Source organism: Triticum aestivum, chromosome 2D (assembly GCF_018294505.1).
Source record: "Triticum aestivum cultivar Chinese Spring chromosome 2D, IWGSC CS RefSeq v2.1, whole genome shotgun sequence".
In the NCBI taxonomy this organism is placed as follows: Eukaryota; Viridiplantae; Streptophyta; class Magnoliopsida; order Poales; family Poaceae; genus Triticum; species Triticum aestivum.
Genome location: NC_057799.1, coordinates 205,594,272 through 205,617,770, shown reverse-complemented (window position 1 = coordinate 205,617,770; position 23,499 = coordinate 205,594,272). Strand labels below are relative to the sequence as shown.

Below are 23,499 nucleotides of genomic sequence, written 5' to 3'. Positions count from 1 at the left end.
CAGCGCGTGTTGGCTTCCGCTGCTTGTCGGCTGCCTCTCCGGGCATGAACACAACATGCACACATATCATCTCTCTCGGACAGTAGAACAGATCGATGATTGTGGGTTGGTAAGTGTGTGTTTGTTTGTTTGCTATCTTCTCTTTCCAGCCTAATTCGGTCGGTCTCTTTCTCTCTCTCTATACATTGCTGCCGCTAAGCAAGCTGATTAAATTAATCGTTCAATCAGTAGGACTAGTGATTAACTTCCTCTTTGCGACTTGGGTGCGTACTTTAGCTATCTTGTGCCACACATATATTAGTTAAGGATTATTGATTGATCACTTAAAGAATGTACGACACAATATGTATTGGCCGGGGACCAAACCGGACGTGCATGCACAAAACGGTGGTCAAAGCTAGCACTCCATGCATGGATGTATTTGGGGTGGACAGGGAATTAAAGTGAGATACTAGGCCTGAACCTGTACGTGGATCAGTGATTGCGACCGTGGTACATTTACTAAGACCATGTACGGAGTCATTTTTGTCGATGCCATTGCTAGCTTAGGTTCCTTTCAAATACAGTTGTAGTATTAGTGTGGCCGGATGTGTCTTTCTTACCTCAAGCAGTTATCACGAGGTACAGATAGAGGAAAAAGAGCAGTAGTAGAAAGGGATAGCAAGGTAGTCGAGTACACATTCACGCGCTGGCGGTCGCGGTACACGTAAGTGACGTAAGATTAGCGAGGGAAGGGAAGGAGGGCACATGCATGGGTAGCTTCTGGGCATTATGTTTGGTGTAAACGAGGCATGCATGCATACCTGAGAGTGAGAGTGAGAGCAGAAGCCAAGGACCGGAATCCGGAGAGGAGATGATGGACGGCCCGATTCATTCAATTAATAAGGTGGCGGAGGAAGAAGAAAACAAAGGAGAGGAGAGGAGAGATGGATGGACATGGACGACCATCCATGGTGGCCGGCGGGAGTACTAGAGGAAAGGAAAGAGACGAATCTTACTGTTTTGTCAGTGCAACGACCGGAACCTGCTCATCATACCAACCAACCGGGAAGCACAGTACTAGTTCGTCACAGTACCGGCCATCAGGCTGCTACTGCTAGCTAGCTAGCTAGGAGTAGCTACCAGCTAGAGTACACACATAGACACAGTCTCGCCGTCCCTCTGTCGATCTGTCTGTGAGCTTGCTTGCTTCTCTCTCTCTAGGGCTCTCCTCTCATACACAACAACAGGACTTCCACGCACCCGGTGCGTCAACAGGACCGCCGGTAGAGAGAGAGAGGATCAATCGGTCCCAGGCTTCTCTTACATTATCTGTCAGCGACAAAACTGGTAGATACCAAACTCACTGTGCTCTATCATATCTCCTCTCTCTAGGACGGCAGTAGTGAGGCCAACTCCACCGCGTGACCCTAAACGGACGTCCGATTTGACTGGATTTTGTCCCTTTGGGGCGTCAATGGGTTCGCCCGTGTCCGCGTTTGTCCGATGGGTTATGGGTACGCCCAACGCGCCGCAGCATCCCAAAACCTGTCCGGGGTGGACGTGAATAAAAAAATATAAAAATTTAAATAAAATGACTAAAAAGTAAATAAACGCAGTTAAAAAAACATAAAACATATATATAGGGGTTATGGCCACAAAACGGCCCAGTTTCTCAGTCCACTTAAACGGCCCAGTTTCATAATTAACTTAAAACCAAAATAAAAAACGCTTCCGGCGCGTTCCTGCCGCGCCCGTCGATGACGTGGCCGTCGCTGTCTTCACTGGCCGCCGGTGTCGTCGTCGTCGCTGACGAGGTCGACGTAGTCCGGCGGCGTCCATAGGTGGGCCGACAGTCCGTGGTGCACGGGGGCGGCGGGCTGGAAGGTGGCCGGTGCCTGCACCACCTCCTCCCGAGGCGAGGCCTCCCGCTCCGGCGACCGCGGCGGCGTGGGGCACCAGTTCACGGCCCTCAGGGCGGCCGCCATCTGCTCAGCGGAGCACGACCAGCTCCACCCCTGGCCCACCAGGTCAGGGTGGAACGCGGCCACCGGCGGCTCCTCCATCACCTCCTCCTTCGGCACCATCTCCAGCTCGGGGATGGCGACGTCGCCGGCCGCGGAGAGGGCCGTCATCTCCTCAAGGTCCTCCCATTGGCGCTCGTCGTGCGTGTGCATGGAGTCCTCCAGCACACGCGCCATGAGCCGGGCCTCCTCCTCCGCCGTCATGCGAGGAGGTGGGGGTGGCGATGGAGATGGCGACGGCGACGGCGTGGGCGTCAGGCCGCGCACCCGCGTACGCCCGCGCGCCTGGGGAGCCGCACGGGGCTCACGTGGCCGCCGCGGCCCCGTCGACGTGCCGGCGAAGAACGACGCCCGCCGCACGTCGTGCTCATTGCGGAGCCAAGTGTCCCACAATGACGAGTCGGGGGCGTACCTCTCGTCGTAGTAGAGGTCGTCCGGGAGGAGGCGGCGGCGGCGCTGGATCTCCTGGTGGCGCGCACGGCCGCTCTGCAGGACGGGCGGGATCGACACGCGGTCAACCGACAGGTGCCAGTTATTGGGGAGGTGGATGTCGCTCCAGGGCAGCGGCGTCCTCGTCTTCCAATAACGGCGGCAGACGGCCGCCTCGATGTAGTGCCGGTCGCGCTCGCAGGCGGCCGTGGGCGCGATGGAGAACGCGGGCGGCGCAGGGGCCTGACGTGGTGGCGAGGGCGACGCGGGCTCTTCCTTCTTCACCGAGCCGCGGCGGCGTCCCGACGAGGAACCAGCCTCACGGTCGTGCTTGCCTTTGCGGCCGTAGTTCCATAGCCCCATGGCTGCGGGCGACCGGCCGGCGAGTTCTTGGCTAGGGTTTGGGACTGGGGCTGTCGGGTTTCGAGGAGGCCGCGGGTGGCGTTGGGCAGTGTGGACGACGATCGGTCCACGGTTCCCATTTAAGAAGGACCGTGACCCCTTGCCTGGGCGGATGACAGGCAGGGCCTCTCGCGCGTGCGCATTTATGTGGGCGGGTGGGAGGTAGGTGGCTGCCTGCCACGCGGACCCGACGCGAACGAGGCGCGCGTCCGTTTGGTGTCCGCCGTGACCCAAACCCGGCGCAAGTTTGCGCTCGAAATGGGTCGGTCCGAACACAAAACGGACCAGATGGGTCCGGACCGTCGCGCGCTGGGCCGCCTCGTTTGTCCGTTTTATCCCAAACGGCCGGGGCAGACATGATAGGGTCGCGCGGTGGAGTTGGCCTGAGATAGAGCTATCTGTGCGTGTGTACCGGAGAGAGATCAGAACCAGGAGAGAGAGATGAGAGGAGAGAGCGTGCGTGTGTGCTGTGCTGTGCTATGCGGTATAGTGCGGTAGAAGCGAGTGAGCTGTCCACATGCGCTGTCGTGCCAAAGCACAGACCCACGCCTGTTGCATGCACCACACCACACCACCGCCCCGCACCAGCTGCACTGCACCACGCCCGCCCGTAGCCGGTCTAACGGCCTCTTCTCCCGGCCCCCGCGCGCGCTGCTCACTGGAACTGGAACCATCTCCTCCGCCGTAATCATGCTCATCTACCTGGCCACTAGGATTGTGTGTGTACTAGTAGTATATATGCCAGTTTTCCTGGACGAATTTTCGTCTGTGGATCCATGGGATGGAATGCCCCAAAAACAGTTTCCCGCCCGGCCCGGCCCCCCTTGCTTGGTTGCTACTCGTTCATTAGCATGCAATGCAGTTTCCAGAAATATACTAGTAGAAATACTACAGAGTAGAGGGGAATCTGTTTGCGCTATACAGTACCATAGAGTCCGGACACGATCGACGAGCGACGAGTAGTGGCGGGAGAAATGGTGGTGCAGAAATCACGTTCCGAATAAGAAAAGATTGTACCACTCCCCGCACGCACGCACGGTGAAAACTAGACATTTACACGTACGGCAGCAGTGATGCATGTCTCTCTTCTTTTCACAGCACACAGCACGCAGCACACGGCAGCTTCTTGCATGCATGACTCGGATGGATCGGACGGCTCCCATCAATCCGCTACAGCAACGAGCACCCACGACACGTTGGGCCCGGCGTGCCAATCTGCCGACCGATCAACAGCGGATGGCGATGCATCACTTGTCGTTTTCCCTCCAGGGAATTCTCACCTCCACTGCTTCCCTGCATTTTTTGGACCTCTCAACACTGGGTCCCATCCACTAACCAAGAAAAAACAATACTTACTATAGTAAAAAAGAGTTAAATACATCATGGGTGCCTTAACTTATCATGTCCGGTCAGTTTAGTGCCTAATTTGCAAAATACATGAAAGTGGTGCTCTAACTTGTCTGGCTGTGCAAATACGGTACCTCCTACGGTATCCGGGCATACGCCCTGCCCCGCATGGCGAACCAGTATGGTGGCAGCCGCATGTCAGTGACCGGGAGCAATTTTTTTTACAGCCAACCCCCTCATATTTTATTTATTTACACATAATTGTATCACATATAGATGCATATTGATAGGTCCAACCTGTCAGGTTTGGGTCCCACATATCAGCTGCACCAAGCACGGCGGTATGTCCAAATCACAGATATAACACAATTTATAATAATTATACCATATGAAATAATAAATAGAAATAAGAAAGAAAAAGGGGGATCCAAAGAGTCGAACCCAGGAGCTTAGGTGTGCCACCCTTGCAATCTACTCCCTCCGTTCCTAAATATTTGTCTTTCTAGAGATTTCAACAAGTGACTACATACGAAGCAAAATGAGTGAACCTACACTCTAAAATATGCCTACATACATTCGTATGTTGTAACCATTTGAAATGGCTAGAAAGACAAATATTTGGGAACGGAGGGAGTAGCCGATAAACTAAGCAAGATGTATGTTTAATTAGAGCATTTAGTTAGAATTTTGCTACACATTTATTTGTCTCACCCTCTAAAGATGTAAGCATTATTTCTCCATTTTAGGCATCATGTGGTGTCCTGCCTCGTGGTTATATTGTTCGCCGAGGGACCTCTCGATGCTACCAACACGTGTTTGTGCTAACCAACAGACAAGACACCATTTGATGCCTAAATGAGATAATTTAGTTCTTAAACGTTTTAATAATGAGGGAGATTTAGGGAATATGCTAGTGCATTTGAAAAAAAATGATTTTGAAACATGTTTCACGTGTATTATAAAATTGTAAACTTATTTTTGAAAGGTGTTTGTCATGCATTCCGAAAATTGACAACATGTATTTAAAAAAAGTTCAACGTGTATTTGAAAGATCATTGTGTAAAATTATTCGTGCATTTCTACAAACATCTTTAACATGTTTTAATATATTTCTAGAATTACTATTATTACACAATAAATTTCAATACACGTTGAACAATTACAATGTCATTCTTTTGGTAACTGTGTATTTCAAAAATAGAGTAATACAATGAAGATACACAATAAATGTCCGTGCTTGTGGTCCTGCATGAAGATACATAAACTTACACAATAATTTTCAATGTAGTTGAACGGTCTAAATCCACATAAATTTTAGAAAATGTTCATGTCAACCTCTTCAAAGTACACAATAATAATAATAGAATAAAGATTTAAAATACACAATAATGCCCTACTGATAATTATTGCATTTTTATTTGATAAAATTTACATATCATAAAAACTAAAACCAGAACTTGAAAAAAATAAAAACATGTAGAAAATGTGTTGAACAATTGCAGACCGATAAGCCGAATTGGTATATATACATTTCTAGCTAATACTACAACGTATAACATAGTTTGGCCGGGTGGCCAGCACGTAGGAGTTCAAATTTCCATCCCAGCAAAAATAAAAAATCACTCATCCACTTCAAGCCATTATCATGTGGGCCGCCACCACGCTAGCACTTGACACGGGCAAGGCGTACACCTGAATACGGTAGGAGGCACCGTATTTGCAGGGACGGACAGGTTAGAGCACCACTTTCATGTATTTTACAACTTTAGACACCAAACTGGCGGTACATGACAAGTTAAGCCACCCGTTGTGTATTTCACTCTACCAAAAAGCAACAGAGAGAGTGAGAGAAAAAAAAAGAGAGAGACAAGTGACTGCAACAGTGATGAATTGTTCTTCTCGGGAGCCGGGAAAAACTTCTCTGGCTAGCAGCCGGCCTCGGGATTCTGACCGCCCAATAACATTTCTTTTTGCTTATCTAGAGTATAGTTTGCTGGTTTAGATCGATCGAGCCTTGTACTAGCGCTGTACGAGCCGATGCTTTACTATTTAGAGCATCACCAGTGCTGTGGTCCTACACTACATGGATTCTAGTAGATCTCGTAGTCGCAGGACAACTATGTGCATGTAATGTACTGCAAGGTTCAATTGACAACGTTCTAATCACGACTACTACATGGCATGGCTTCCACTAAATAATTAGTAACCAGTAGTAGTAGCAAAGCACTTCTTCGGTCAATGTACATATGGACGTGAAAACATCCTGCAACTACAAGTATGTACATCTGAGCGAATGCCCGGCCTCTGTATAAATGATGCACACAGCCAAAAGAAGAATGTCCTTTATTGAAGAAAAAATATGTACATCTAGAAGACCAGGGGCGCATAAATTCCCAATATGTACTAAAATTAGGTTGCTGTTTTTGTTTTGGGAGAGAACGTACAAGTATTGGTTACTCCTTCAGATACTCTTGTAACTATAGATATATTAATTTTAAGACTGGCCATAGTGGGAGTAACTTCAATATTAACATATAGTCCAACTCTGCAAATTTGCCTATATGGCAATGAGTTAATGAGGAGAGAGAATTCTTTTATAACTTAGCTAGTTATCGTAACATCACATATTCTATAACCTAATAAATGAAACTTTGCATGACACTACACTTACTAATACCCACTACGAAGGTAGTAACATAGCCGCCGAGGGTCATGTGTACTCCACTATTTACTAATAACATTGTCAATTCAATCAAACTGGGCTGAAAGCTTTTACTAGTAGAATTGTGTGTGTTTCTCTTGTTGTATCCGCAACAAGAACATACGAACAGATTACGTTATTCCCTAAATGCTTGTGTTGCCTCTACACACAACAGATTATTACACAGCTTACCCTCGGCCTTATGTTTCCGGGCCTATACAATATTGTCAAATAGAAAGAAGTTTCCGTTGCACCTAAAAAAACATAGATGGAAAAGTTGTACAAAATGTGTCTTAATGTGCCTTTTCTGGAAATAATCAATTCGACATGTTTTAAATGTCAGGGTTGCTAAGATCTTGCCACGTTCTATTCATAAAGCGTTCCAGTAAGTATTGTGGATTAGTTCAACAACCGCTTCAATAGTGGAAGAAGATTTCCGGAACACAGGTGTGGCGGCACGCAGATTTCTAGATGTCGATTGTTCGCGATTCGAAAACTGGTTTGGTCTTCGCATGTGCGTTAACCCTTAATTACCTTAGATGGGGTCCATGCGTGCAGCTTTTCTCAGCTTCCAGTGGCTCAACCCATCCCACATCCGATGCCTTTTCTTTTGACATTTAAATTTGTATTGGTTATATCTTTTGAACCAAAAATCCAATTTATATTCTGTTTCCATATCCATGTTCCTTGTGACAAGGGCTTTCAAATAATATCCATATTGAATATGTTTTGATGAGTTTTTAAAACTTCGTCAAGTTTCAACCTCTGAAACTTACAAGCTAACAACAAAATCGCAAGTTTCAAAAACTGAAACTTAAGATTTGGTGTTCTCGACGTGCAGAATCCAACGACTTTGCAGATCACGAGGCAAATCGGGCGGCCAGACATGTTTCAACTACTAAACTTGATAGGAATGATGATAAATTTAGTAAGTTTCAAAAACTAAAACTTAAACCCTAAGCCCTAAAACCAGAACCCTAAGATCATATGTAACTTCGTAAACTTGGTAAAACTTAATGTTACGACTTACGACTATCAAATTTCAATATTTGAAACTTGGATTTTTTTTTAAGTTGTCAAACAAATTCAAGACTGGTCTTGTTTGAAAGTTTTTGTCGCGATGAAAACAAATATGTAAACAAAACTTAATTTTAGACTTTACGTTCAAACTATAAAGTAGATTAAAATTAAAAGGTGAACTGAAAAAAAAGGCATGGCAGATGGAATGGATGGCGTATGCAACTCTTGCAAAAGCTGCGAAGAGTATGCATGGATAGACCCCGTTGTACAGTAATCAAAGCCTTAAGATTAATCAAGTTTACAAATTTAAAGCAATCGAACAGCCGGGCACGACTGGGTAGGTACGTGCCCCGCACTTGCATGTCCCTGCGATTTTCGATTGAATAGGGTGCATCCTATGTCTAAAGTTCAAATCCGTGCGGGATTTTGTGCTTTATTTTGGGCAATATGGAATTGTCGCGTGGTAATGCTTTTGGCATGACGAACGCTATCCATTTTTGCTCGTCATCTACATAGCAACTTACTGGATCCTATCTCTGGCGGGAGAGGGGTTGGGCTTCCACGGTCTGTAGGCGAAACCTATGAGAGATAGTCGCTAGGAATCTGTTCAACAGATTTGGAGGGCGGCCTAATAATAGGATATGTGACGCATGAGGCTTCATATTTCTTGTTTATGGGCGGTTGTAATATAACCCGCCTAGTCTTTGCCCTCTTGGACTTTTGTTTTTCTATTTAGACATTATATATAGTGTAAATTTTGCAATAATTAATTAAGGATCATGTGCATTGATCAATGCAAATGCCTGTGCTTTCAGCCCTATTTCGAAAAGATGAAAGAAGTCCGCCCAAAAACTAGGCAAAGTGCAGCACATATACAAATAGACAGTGCCCCAGTCAATTCAAAGGCAATAGCATCAATCAGAATGACAACAACAACAACTCCCACACATAGCCTATACACCATACTCATACACGTACACATACAATACCCACCCCACTTACACACTAAAACGGCTTTTACAATACAAAGCTCAGATGTGTTCAAAAAGTAAAAAACTCAGATATGGCACCACATGCAATAATACATAACACACGCAAATTCAGCAACGCAAACATCATCAGTATTTTTTCCCTTTCGAAACCTAACCATCTTCTAATATATTTTGTTGGAAACTTAAAAAATTAATTAATTAACCATGGATCTGATCTAGTAAGACTGTAGTATGTGCGCGGGAGCTAGCAGGTAGCATGCAGACGCGGCGCTCGTGGCCCGCGCTGGGCTGCTATATAAGCTGAGGTAGGCTGCGTGCGACCGCTTCCCTCTCTAGCTACTAATCTTGCCTTGTCGTCGCTGTTCGCGGAGCTGCAAGGAAGGAAGGAAGGAAGGAAGGAAGTGTGGTAGTATCACCATCAGCTCGCAATAATACCTGCACGCCCATTTTGTTGTGTAGCCCTTGTCAGCGAACCTCGCAGCTGAAAACCCCACCCACCCCGGCCCCCTCCCCCTCTCCTCCCCATCCCATTCCATTCCCACCTCCGTCCGTCGATCGATCAGTCTTTCCTGCGTGCGTGCTTCGTCTCTAGCAGCCGCCTTTGCGCGTCTTGATCTGTAGACGTACGTACGGGGGTGCGGGCGGAGGAGGAGATCAATTCATGGCTGGCGCGGGCGGGGGGACTGCTGCGGCTGCGGTGGTGCAGCCAGCCGCCGCTGCTGGCGCGGGGAGGAGCAGCTCTTCGTCGGCCGGAGCCGGTGGCGGTGGCGCTGGGGGCGGTCCCGTGGCGGACCCGCGGGCGGAGGCGCTGCGTTGCCCACGCTGCGACTCGGCCAACACCAAGTTCTGCTACTACAACAACTACTCGCTGTCGCAGCCGCGCCACTTCTGCAAGGCCTGCAAGCGCTACTGGACGCGCGGGGGCACGCTCCGCAACGTCCCCGTCGGCGGAGGCTGCCGCAAGAACAAGCGCTCCAGGAGCAGCAACGGATCAGGGGGAAGGCCGGGCTCCTGCGCTGTCGTCGCCTCCTCCAACGCCGCTGCCGGCGGCATCGCGTCGTCTACCTCCATGTCGCTCCCGCCGCCGGGCTCCCTCTCCTCGGCGCTGGGCCTCCACGGCCACGGGAGCAGCTCCCTGGCCTCGCTGCTGCTCGGGAGCGGCGCCTCGGGCGGCGACCACCTCGGCCTCTTCCACGCCATGCAGTCGGTCGTCTCGGACGCCACCGCCTACGAGATGCACCAGCAGCACCAGACCCAGGTGGATCAGCTGCTGGGGCTCGGCTACGGCGCCGGCGACGCCAACGGCTCGCAGATCCACATCAAGCCCTGGCAGCAGCACCTTCAAGACGGAGCTGGCGGTCTCTTTGACGGCTTCTACGCGCCGCTGCTGTCCGGCTCCATCGTGCCGGGACTGGAGGAGCTGCATGTGAAGGCCGAGGCCACCGCCGGCGAGCACCACCACCATCACCAGAAGAAGGCGACCGATGGGGATCAGCAGAGCTGGGATCAACATCCAACGTCGTCGTCGTCTAACGTCGAGGCTAACATCATGGCCTCGGACGCGCTCATGGCCGCCGCCGCCGCGGCGTCCATGAACCCAGCGGTCAGCAACGCTGCCACGGCGCCGACGTCCTCCCCTCTCATGTACTGGGGCAACGGGAACATCGGCGGCTCGCCTGCAACGTGGCCAGATATGGCCAACTGCGGATCCTCCATTGCAACCTTCTTCTAGCCGGCCGTCCAGTGAGTCTCGAACTCTCGACGGATGGCTAGCTCGTTGCCGTTGGTCGTTAACTTGTCGATTTTTCTCCTCCATTTTTCCAGTTAACTCTTTCCTTGACTAAATAACATGTAATTTGTGGGGGGGAAGCTAAGATGGGAGAGAATACTCTGGGTAGCTAGAGAGGGAGATGATCTCGAAGTCGGAGGTCAGAAAGCAGTTAGATCCAAAAAGAATCATAGGGTTTTTTCTCTTTCGCCGATGGAGAGATGGATCCACCAGTCCAGTCCATGTTCTTGTGCGGCGTCGCCTTCAATCGATAATCAAGAAGACGAGGGCATGCATGCATAGATCAACGCGGAGAAGAGGGAAGAAGCACGCAAGCAAGTGTAAGTCTAGATCACTCCTGGCTATACTGCTTGATTTGCTGCTTCTCCCTCTCCTTGGGTGTTTTGTATATAAGGCATATGGTGTAGGTGTGGGGAGGATATATGAGAGCTAGCTAGCAATAGCATGCAGCAGCAATGGTGGTGCAAGTAATGAGCCTCTCTCTCTCTCTAGCTTTCTCTCTCATCTTGGCATTTTAATTAGTGTGTTTAATTGGTTACTCCAATTTGCCAACTCTCGTTAGATGCACAAGTTAATACTAGTACTCCTCCCCTGGAAGCTTAATTAGAGAACTGTTTTTGAGTTCTCAAGCATTGGTCACCTTTTTAAGGGTTTCTTCTTCCTTTCTCTCTTTCTCTCTCTTCTAGAGTGGATTTCTTTCATTTTCTTGAGGTTATTTTTTGTTCAAACTCTGTTGTACCAGTGATGACATTGTGAGTTATGAGGAATTAAACTGGTACTGTTGTCCTGATGATGATTCATACAAGTCCCCATATATGTGTGTGTAACTAAGAATGAATACTATATGCACGCATTCTATCAACTTGCTAGCTATAGTTGCTTCACTTTTAGTGCATGTGGATGGATGTCTCACTTTTGGTCATGTGCAGCAGCTTTAGCTAGCGAGCTTTAATTCGCGCTCCCTCTTGTGGACGCGCGAGCGAGCGCATGATCAGATCTTTGAATTCTGTGCATTTTGGGAGAGGGCTGTCTTATTTGTGAAGGATCGATCCATCATAGGATTCCCGCATGCAGTGCCACTCAGGCAAGTTAGCGCTATCATGTTTCTGTGATCAGAATCTTATATGCCCACGTTTGCAGATAGACGGCGAGGGTAAAAATACGGCTGTTTACATATGCTTGTTCTTTCCTGCATGTCTCGTAGCCATTTTTGGACCCGTATTTTGATGCTAGCAATGTTCACGCTGCTGCTACGTGAGTGTACCATGAAAAGGAAAGGGAGATAAATTTGGGAAGAAGAAGGTAAGCAATGTGTGTGCTAGCTAGAAGGCACTTGAAATGGAGGACATTTAATTAGGTTGGGTTTTGTGTGCATGTAGGAGTATATAAAAGGTATATTCTAATTTGGATTTAGATTCTTGGCAAAAAGGTGCTTGCATGTCAGTTTCATATATAGGAAAAAATTGTTTTCGCCATGTCTCTTACTATATATCTTTTACTTCTAGTAACAACTGAAAAAGTCCACTATGATTTTCAATTTTCCAATAAACTTACAATTGTGCACCTAACCTACTTATAGTAACAAATGAAAAAGCAACAATATATATCATGTTGACATCATTTTCGCCTCTGTAAATATGTGTATGTACATAGACGAGTAAACTGCACTGGATGTGATCTGCAATATCACTTCGCCTTCTCAAGTTCTCTAAAATGATTCCATCAATATTTTCAGTTCATTAGTCCACTAATACTGTCAAGGGAGCGTTTGAGAATTCAAACTTACAATTGTTATTTTAAACTATCTCAAAATAATATATTAATGCTTTCCATATTTTCTGTGTAGTGTTGGATTAAAAATAATAGTAAATCCATTCAATTAGCTAGGGAGTCATATATGAACTATATAGTACTCCATATGTTCTAAATTATAAGATGTTCTAACCTTATTTTTTTTCTAAATCGGATGTATATAGACGTGTTTTAGTGTATTTGTTCATTCATTTTAGTCCGTATGTAGTCCATATTGAAATATCCAAAACGTCTTATAATTTGGAGAGACGTCATATTATGTTACCATCCTTTTGTAGTTTATTCTGTGAATATTGGGGATTTATGCATTTGAATCTATTGTATAGATGTAACTTCTATAGTACTGTTACCCCGCAAAAAAAACTTGTATAGTACTGTTCTCTTTTTTTTTTGCATGCATGCTGTTCCTAGATTACGGCCTCATTAAATTGTTGTACAATTAAAGTGTTATAATGCGGCAACAGCAAGACTTTATATTCAGCAGTTCATTGAATACGCATGCTACTCAATCATACACATGTGGATACACTGCTAGAATTAACACGAGTATTAACTGATTGTACACAACTTGCTTGTGTATGATGTTTAATCCTAGTTTCAACATTTCTTTGGCAACATCAGCCCTTCTCAGTTTGTGGCACTTGAATCTCTTTTGGCTTAATTTGTTACTCCATCCGTTCTTAAATATTTGTCTTTCTAGAGATTTTAACAAGTGACTACATACCAAGCAAAATGAGTAAATCTACACTCTAAAATATGTCTATATACATCCGTATATGGTAGTTCATTTGAAATCTCTAAAAAGACAAATATTTAAAAACGGAGGGAGTATATTGCATGCGCACGCACGTACGTACTTAATGTTTGCATGCATCCTGAATTTAATGCATGCATCTCTCGGCTCCTTTTCTTCTTCTGACGGGCCTGCTCATACTATATACATATCATATTCAACTGAAATATTGGTGGATTGGATATAGCCGCGAGTCACCCTGGATAATAACATCAGGTGCATATCCTTATGCATAGTGATCGATCTTTAACCCAGGGTCTGCAAATCCAGAGTCGTACGTACTCTGCGTGCTTTTAAAACGCACTATTACTTGTACTACTGCAAAGACATAATAAACCCCTTCAATTTTAATTAAATGCCTTTTCTGCTACCGACAGCTGGTGCCAAATCTCTTTCTGATGGTTTTGCTTCTCGGATTCATAACTTCGTATGAGCAGATGTTTGTGTCAAGTACGTACAAAAGGTAGTAGATCATCAGGGTCCATACGTAGTCTGATGACCCATTGCACATTTTCTTATCTTTCTGGTGTTACCATACAAAAGGCTGAGTTACTAGATTTTGAAGTAGGAATCTATGGTTAGCAAGCTTATCTAACATATGTCCATGTGACATTTAGTTTCTCCTTTTCTTTCTTTCAATGGAAGATAATCCACGGTCTCTTCATCGATTGATGCAGACAATCATATAAATAAAAATGTCTAATGTGTGAACTTGTATGCAAAAGATATTTAACTTTTCTTACAGTCCTATATATTACTAACTGTGGCAGTATAAGTACCTCTGGGAGAAAGTCCCAGTCATTGAAGCTGACAAAACAAGTGCACGAGAGGACATCCTCAACCCATAGGCATATGAACCCACTTTTTAAAAATGCATTTTAAACGCATTTTAAAATGTCAAAATTTCGAGAGAGAAAATTTGACGCATACATCTTTGCAACATGTGTGCGCGGCACAAAGTTTTGTGAAAAAAAAACTCTTTTTATTTTGCCTCTATGAAAAAGATAAATTTCAGTGCTTCTAAATAACGTTCCGCGACACAGTTTTTTGAGACTTTCTGCACGCACATAGAATGTGAAGATGTATGTGTTATTTCTTTTCAGATTTTTTTGGCATTTAGAAATGAGTTTTCTGAAGTGAGTTCATATGCCCATGGGTTCATCCATGTACTTTCCACATTTGCAGTGGCAGCTCTATTTTTATGCTTGAAGATACCCTAGCTAGCACTGTGGTGAATACGGAAAAGAAATGACTTAGATGTGAGAGACGAGGGGAATACAAGAGAAAGCATAAATCATTCACTAATGGAATCAACAAGTGTCGATTACACTTGTCAAAGGGCGAAAAGCACTCGACAAACAACCTCACCAGCAAATACAACTTTGCCATGTGTTTTTCCATGGACACTCGACAATGGTGTACTTTACTGATACGTCAAAAAAGGTGTACTTGCCGTGTTTCTTAGAAATGTGCGGCAAACAAAAATCAACAAAAAAAGAAATGGAACCAACGTGCCATGTGTCCACACTTTGCGAGTGTCAAGTGCACTTAGTAAATATATGTCGTGTGATAGGTCAATTGTGTTGGGGCACGCAGTATGCTACGCTAGTGACAGACAAGAATTTCTGTCGTCGAGATAATGTATAGGAACAGGTTATACCACTAGATACGCAATCACGACAACAAGAGAAGAGTTGGAGAAGCGCGTCTCCATCTCCTCCTTGCAAATCCCTCGAATGGCTCCTCGCGGTTCCTCGAATGGTTCATTAGAGCGCCTTTAAGGTATCCACATGTATGTGGAGCAACCTCGGTCGCTGGATTGCAAGATCCAAACAGGCAACTTCGGTGCGGGGAGTGGCGACCGTGGCTAGGGTGGGTACAAAAACATCAACCTTAAACCGTGAGTCCCACTCTCATTTATATAGACCTCTCTAATGGCCTTCTACACTAGAGGCCCATTAGAGCTCTAAATCCAATCTAATTTGGATCTTCATCCAAATTAGTCTCCAACCACTAGTACAAAGCCGTCCTACACAAACGGTTCAAATCCCCTTCCGCTTACACAGTTCTGAATCATCGCCTTGCTAAGGTGGGTGATAGGGGTGTGCATCAAGCATGGCCCTGATTAATCGTTGATGACATAGGTCCTCTGATCAGACATGATAAGTGTGAAAGTGCACATGTGCGATCTGGAGAACTATGATACGTCTCCAACGTATCGACTTTTCCGAACACTTTTGCTCTTGTTTTGAACTCTAATTTGCATGATTTAAATGAATCTAACCCGGACTGACGATATTTTCAGCAGAATTACCGTGGTGTTGTTTTTGTGCAGAAATAAAAGTTCTCAAAATTGGAAGAAACTTGGTGGAGATTTTTTATTGAATAAATAAAAAATACGGGAATGAAGATCCACCAGGGGGGGCCACCAACTGTCTGCTACTTGTGAGCTGTGTTGGGATTTTTCTCGAAGAGGAGAGGATGATGTGGTACATTAGAGATAAGTATTTCCCTCGGTTATGAAACCAAGGCTATCAATCCAGAAGGAGAACCAAGCAACACTATGTAAACAACACCCGCACACAAACAACAAATACTTGCAACCCAACGCGTAGAGGAGTTGTCAATCCCTCAACGGTTACGAGCGAGATTAAACAATATAGTTTTGATAGATAGATCTGACAAAAATACAAAATAAAATAAATAAAAGAAAATTGCAGCAACGTATTTTTGGTTTTAATATATGATAGAAAATAGACCCGGGGGCCATAGTTTCACTAGAGGCTTATCTCATAAAAATAGTATACGGTGGGTAGACAAATTACTGTTGGGCAATTGACAGAAAAGCAAATAATTATGACAATATCCAAGGCAATGGTCATGTATATAGGCATCACGTCCGAGACAAGTAGACTGAAACGATTCTGCATCTACTACTATTACTCCACACATCGACCACTATCCAGCATGCATCTAGTGTATTAAGTTCATAGAAGAACAGAGTGTAGCCTTAAACAAGATGACATGATGTACACAAGATAAACCCATGTATGAACTAAATCCCATCTTGTTACCCTTAATAGCAATGATACATATGTGTCATGTCCCTTTCTGTCACTGGGATTGAGCACCGCAAGATCAGACCTATCACAAAGCACCTCTTCCCATGACAAAATAATTTAATCTAGTGAGATAAACCAAACAAACAAGTCGAAGAATATAACAATCATGCATAAAAGAGTTCAGAGAAAACTGAAATAATATTCATGGACAGATCTGATCATAAATTGACAATTCATCGGATCCCAACAAACACACAGCAAAAAGTCATTACATCCAATAGATCTCCAAGAACACCGAGGAGAACATTGTGTTGAAGATCAAAAAGAGAGAAGAAGCCATCTAGCTACTAACTATGGACCCATAGGTCCGTGGTAAACTACTCATGCATCATCGTAGGGGCAGCAAGGATGATGAAGAACCCCTTCGTGATCGTTTCCCCCTTCGGCAGAGTGCCAAAAAAGGCCTCTAGGTTGGATCTCGTGGTTCTGGAACTTGCGGCGGCGGAAAAAGTATTTCGTGGACTCCCTCGTAGGTTTCCTGATTTTAGAGTATTTATAGAGGCGTTGTTAGGTCAAATGGAGGCTTGTGGGCCCCACTAGTTACCAGGGCGCGCCCTGGTGCCTAGTGGGCCACTCCTTCGTCTTCTCGTTCCCTCCTGAAGCTTCTAGGGTCTCTTATTGCCAGAAAAAAATCTCGAAAAAGTTTCATGGCATTTGGACACCATTTTGTACTGATATTCTGCAAAGTCAAAAACAAGCAAAAAACAGCAACTGGCACTGGGCACTAAGTTAATAGGTTAGTCCCAAAAAATGATATAAAGTTGCTTGTAAATGTATATAAAACATCCAAGATTGATAATATAATAGCATGAAACAATAAAAAATTATAGATACGTTGGAGAAGTATCAAGCATCCCCAAGCTTAATTCCTACTCATCTTCGAGTAGGTAAATGATAAAAACAGAATTTTTGATGTGGAATGCTACCTAACATATTCATCATATATTCTTTTCTTGTAGCATGGACATTTGGACTTGAATGATTCAAAGCAATAGTCTATAAATTGACATGAAGATATCAATACTCAAGCATATCAACAAGCAACCATGTCTTTCAAAATGTCAATGCCAAAGAAAGTTATTCCTAGCCCATTATGCTCATTGATCCATTCATGAAGCACACACAAATATTAGCTACAGCCAATGCACAAGTATGACAATAGTGTTCTCTAGTTGGTGCTTTATAAGAGAAGATGGAGACTCAAGATTAAAATAAAAATTGCACAAAAGTAAATAGATAGGCCCTTCGCGGAGGGAAGTAGACATTTGTAGTGGTGCCAGAGCTCATAGCTTAAATTTAGAGATAAAAAATATTTTGAGAGGCATGCTTTTCCTGTCAACGAAAACGACTGAGAATTCCCAATATCTTCCATGCTAGATATATTATAGGCGGTTCCCAAATAGAAACTAAAGTTTATTTCCTTCCCACCATTCTTTCACAATCCATGGCTAGTCGTATCCACGGGTGCCTTCCATACCAACACTTACCAAGGAGTTTATTATCATAGTATTTTTTCATTTTGGGACTGGGCATCCCTATTACCTGCCACACTCTCGTGCAATGGCAAGTGAATAAACACTCATCCTGAGAATAAAATACCTAGCATGAAAAATATTGGCCACCCCCTGTCGCTTCATGAGCGGTACAGGCACACAAAATGGATCATTTTGAAATTTAGAGTTAGCACATGCAAATTTACTTGGAACGACATGGAAATTCCCAGGCCCGTCTCCAGGAATTCGGGGCCTCGGTGCGAAAAGGAAAATGGGGTCCTAATATTTGTAAAAAAACATGATATAACTCAAGCATAATCACTTCATTATTGAATTTAACTTTATGTCATTTCATACAATGTATAGAAAATTCTCAAGTATCAATGCAAAATACTAAAACTAATAAACTGACCTCATGCTCTATTGAAAAGTGTCATCCGTCTTGTGTTCCTTGAAATAAAATCTTCAATTATATCTTCATAATTAATCTTCTCCAATACATCATTTTCAAGTGCTACTGTTGCCAAACCATTTAGTCTTTCTTGTGTCATAGTAGAACGCAAGTAGGATTTCAACAACTTGAGTTTAGAAAAGCTCCTTTCCGCAGATGCAACAGTTACAGGAATGGTTAACAAAATCCTGTATGAAAAAATAGCAATAGGATAGAAGGGGCGCTTCAGAAAAACCTCAAGAATATCAGCAGGGCCCATAGATTTCTTAACTAAATCCTGGATGAAACTAACTCGCAGAACAGTTCTGGTCTATCAATGTCTTTCTGGTCTCCACTCTTAAATGCATTCTCAAGATTAACACAAGCAGCCAACATACTCTTATCATCCAAAGATTGCAGCCTATCTGAAGTAAATAAGAAACCAAAAGTTTTTTCATAGCCCTGATATTGCTCAAATCTCCTGGTAAGTGAAACTATAGCTTGATCAACCACTTGCAGAAAATAATTGACCCTAAATGACTCCTTTGCAGATTGTGAAACAATAGATGCGTCATCTACGCCCTCATCAGATTGTCTTCTTCTTTTGATTTTACGGTTGGTGCGGAACTCTGGATGAATATCCATCTCAAGTGCAATTTCTTTTGCACCTTCTAGTGCTTTTAAAAATCCAGTATCTCTATACTTACTGAAAAATGAAAGCAGGCCTTGTATAGACTCAATTGCAATATCAATAAGCATGTCCTTTGATTGTAGCTGCTTGCTGATCAAATTAACAGTGGATAATATATCATACCAGATAATTATTGACACTAAAAATTCAAAACCACCAAGTTCATTTTCTGTCAATGATTGAGCTTCACTACTTGTCAATGGGTCATTATCAATTTCAGCCACTTGTAGTAAGGCCTCCCTTATTTCTGGCATTTGAATCCTTATAGCCTTAACACTCTCAACATGACTCTCCCAACGAGTAGATGACAATGACTTGACAGTCAACTTCTTCAAGTTATCTTTCAGAATTTGCCATCGTTTAGTAGAATTAGCAAATATTGTATTGATGCGTTGTATGACTCCAAAAAAATCTGTTGCTTTACGACAAGACTTCGCCATATCACATAGTGCTAGATTTATACTATGACAACCACAAGCTGAATAAAATTCCCTTGGATTTTTCTCCAAAAATTTCTATTGTACCCCCTTATTGTTTCCTTTCATATTTGACCCATTATCATAACCCTGTCCTCTCACATTGTCCATATCAAGACCAAGATTCTTCAACTCCTCTTTAAGAACATTAAATAGACCTTGCCTAGTGGTATCATTCACCTCCAAAAATCTTAAGAAAGATTCTTCAATGCAAACAGAAGCAGAAGATGTATCAACATACCTAATTATCAAAGACATCTGTTCTTGATGGCTTGCATCGGGAGTACAATCAAGAATAACTGAGAAATATTTTGCTTCCTTTACCTTTTCAATGATTCTAGACCTGATGGCAGTAGAGAGCATACTTATTAACTCATTCTGGATAGAAGGGCCAAGGTAGTGATCACGAATTTTATCATTGGTGATGCGGTCAACATGCTCTTTGATAATTGGGTCGAATTCAACCAACATTTCAACCAATCCTAGAAAATTTCCATTGCTATTACTGCCACGAAATGCTATATTACGTCCTCCAAGAAATTTTACAATCAAAAAAATCCTGAGCAAAATTTTTCTCCAATGTTCCTTTTCTTTTTCAAGTTCTCGCTGAGCAACTTTATCAATTGTTTGATTCTTCTAGAACCTTAGACGGTAGTCATACCATGCAGTTATATTTGGACATGCTCTCTACTTGATTCATGCTCTTTAAGTATAGCCCCAAGATGAATCCAGTCACTTAAACCATGTGGCTAGCTGGCCTCTCACAAGCCCCCTTTTTAATAATTTGCAACAAAAACAAAATACTTTGTCAAGTTCGCTACTGCATACAAGCCACTCTCTGTCAAACATTTCTCCATTTGAGAGAATTCTATTAAATGATAATGCAGAAAACCTTCTAGAGAACTTGTCATATGGACCATGCTCAATATCTTCTCTTTTAGGACCCTTTTGCAGCAAAATATCAATCTTTTTAGGATCAAGTCCATCCCAACTTCTAGGATCAAAGATCTCAGGCTGAACATAATTATTCATGTCATCGGAAATATTAGGACCATGATCTTCATCAGCAATATTGGCATCATGTCGCACCCTGATTTTCATGCCACAACACTTAAGCTAATTAATCATGATAAAATGTGGTTTGACAAAAACTTTTGAGTGTTTTGGTCTTTGTTTGATTGGATTTGGTTTGCTGTTTTCAAGTGCTCTTTAAACTCAACACAACTCCACCTTCTATACTTCATCTCCTTGCCCCAAACTTCTGCCCAATAATCATGCCATGTTTATAGTGATATATGGTATTTTCTTACAAAAATAATTTGGCCAAATAGTATTTTCTAAATTTAGTTTTGCAAAAACCCCTGAATTGAGGTTTGCACTACAAGCACTTGATTTGGGGTATGAAAAATATTTCAAAGAGTATATTTGACTCCTATTAGGTATAGGACTCCCATAAACCACAAAAATATAATTTTAAAAGTTATTTTCCTATTTTATTTAAAGGCTTTTTCCTAGGGCCAGAAATGGTCTTTAATAGGTTAAAATTATTTAACTACTTCAAAAATATTTGAGACAATTTAGACAAACTCAGTGGACATATATTTTCCATATATATGAGTTTCAACACGTGGTCATGTTCAAAATGTTGGACAAAACCCTCCAAAACCATTTCTGCCCATTTTAAATATTTGATATATTTCTATAAGAAATATTTTCAAATAAATCCAAGAAAATTCTAGCAAGTCACATATGCACAATATGATGATCTTCCAAAATTTCATCTCAATAAAAATAGTTTTGATTCACAAAAGTGCCCCAAAACCCTTCCTGTACAGATCCAAATTTGAGCAGCTCTACATTACCAACTTTCTCCATTTGATCCCAAACTTTGTGGACATGCTCAAATACCCAAATGATGACACTACACTAAGTGGTGCACCAAGGAGAAGAGTTTAGCTTAGCTAGATCTAAGCAAGTCCATTTCTGTTGATTTCTAGGGTTTACAAAAGTTACATTGTGAACTTTTCTCAAATGATCTCAAACTTGGTGATCTGGCTCATTTTCATATGCCATTTGATCATGTTAAGTATCATGCCAAATGGAATCCATTTGATAGCCCAAACCAACATCAAACACCTTCTACAAATTTTCCAAAAGCATTACTTTGACCTCTTCCACTAATCTCCATGGCCTCAACTTATTACCACAGCTACTCCTGACCCTCTTCTACCTCTAGTAACTTTGCCCTGGCCATTGCTCAATGATTGAGGGGTGAAACACCCCCATTTACCTCCCTGGACAACAGCTTCTCTCTCTCCCTCAACCTCCCTCCTCACTCCAGTGGCTCCCCAGGGCATCCAAGGCCATAGCCCACTTGTTTACTTCCCCTAGAGCTACCAGACACCTTTGGCCGCGCCCACATTGCATAGAAAATGGCCATGCCGGCCATTTGGGCGCTCTGGAGCGCACTACAGTGCGCTCCCGCACTGTAGCCGCCCCCTGCCAAGCACCTCCGGCCACCTCGGGCCTCCCAGTGCGCCCGACGATGCTCCTCGGCGTCCGCAACACGCCACGGCCTGGTCCCCCTCCTCCTTCTCCCTCCTCTCGCCCCAGCTCGCACGCGCGCCCGCCGCTCGAGAGCTCCAATGAGCACGCTCACACGCGTGATGCTCTGGCCCTCCCCCGCTCTCTCTCTTCCTTTCCCTCACCCTGGACCAACCTCACGAGCACCCCAGAGACGCTCAAGCGAGCTCTCGCGACCCGTGGCGACGGCAACGAGCTCGCCGGCGCACGAGTCCACGATGAGAGTCGGCCAGCCTATATAAGCCCCTCCGAGCTCTTCTTTCCTCACCACTTGCCCTCAGCACTACCAAATTATCCCCCTGTACCCCCAGTTCCTCTCTAGAGCCGCCCGAGATCGAGGTCGAGCTCGAGCTCCGCCGCTTCGGCTCGCCGAAGTTCGCGAGGTACAGGCCGTCCCCGCCTCTCCTTCCTCTCGATCTGGAACCTACGCAGCACTGTGATCCTTTCCCCCCTGTTTCCCCTCTCTGTAGCTGCCGGAAACGGTCGGAACCGCCACCACCCGAAGCTCCTCCGCCGTGCGTTCTCATCGCCGGCGAACCAGGCCACCCCGGCGACCGCAACCACCACCACCCGAACGGCGACTCGACGCTGAGTCCAGCCGTGCCCTCGCCCGACCTCGCCGTGCGCTGCATCGTCGCCGGGGAGCTCACCGGCCGTCTGGACTCGGGGTTAGGGATGACAGGCGGGCCCCGCCTGCCAGCCTCTCCTCTCCATCGGCCCTCTCTCTTGCTGACGCCTGGGCTCCGCCCGTCAGGTTTAAACCTAGGCGCGCGCGTGCACCAGTGCGCTGGGCCGCCTCTCTGATTGGGCCTGCTGCGCTGCGGCTGTTCTGGCCCAGCAGGCACAGTGCCCCTTCTCCTTTTTCTTTTCTGATTAAACTTGCAAAAATTTTGCAGGATTAAATTATAATCCAAATGCAATAATTCCAACTCCTAAATTCTTGTAATAATCCCACCTATTTAATGGTGCAGTTTTTACTCTTATCAAACCAACTTTTCTTCACTGTTCAAATTTAAATTTGAATTTGAGCATTTATGCCTGTCTTTGAAAAGTCCTAGAACTGTTTTCGTAACTCCAAATCCAAAACTAGGAATTTTCTCATTTTATAATACACTCTAGTATTTAACAAAAATTACTTGACATTTTTCTGAGCACTTTGATTTTTCTGTTTTGCTATTGCCTTATTTTTTTCTCGTTATTATTTTGCGATGCTAGATTGCGTTGCTGACGAAGGAGTTGGACTAGAAGACTTTGAAGACCGAGAAGACTTTGCTGAGCTAGGCAAGCAACCCTTTGACCATGTCTATGAAACCCTTTTGTATGCATGACACATACCACTTTATTACTATTGCATTGGAATCATGATGATGGTGGTAACCACTTTGGTGGGTTGCCTCTGTTACTTCCATGTTGATA

At 44.4% G+C, this 23,499-nt stretch overlaps 1 protein-coding gene across 1 annotated transcript; it reads left to right on the top strand.

The window, feature by feature from the left end:
- The first annotated feature begins 9,215 nt into the window (after positions 1-9,215).
- LOC123052574 (dof zinc finger protein DOF5.8) lies at positions 9,216-11,473 on the top strand. The gene has a single exon (XM_044475820.1). The coding sequence runs from the start codon at positions 9,556-9,558 to the stop codon at positions 10,624-10,626; it is 1,071 nt and encodes a 356-aa protein (XP_044331755.1). The 5' UTR covers positions 9,216-9,555; the 3' UTR covers positions 10,627-11,473.
- The last annotated feature ends 12,026 nt before the right edge of the window (positions 11,474-23,499 follow it).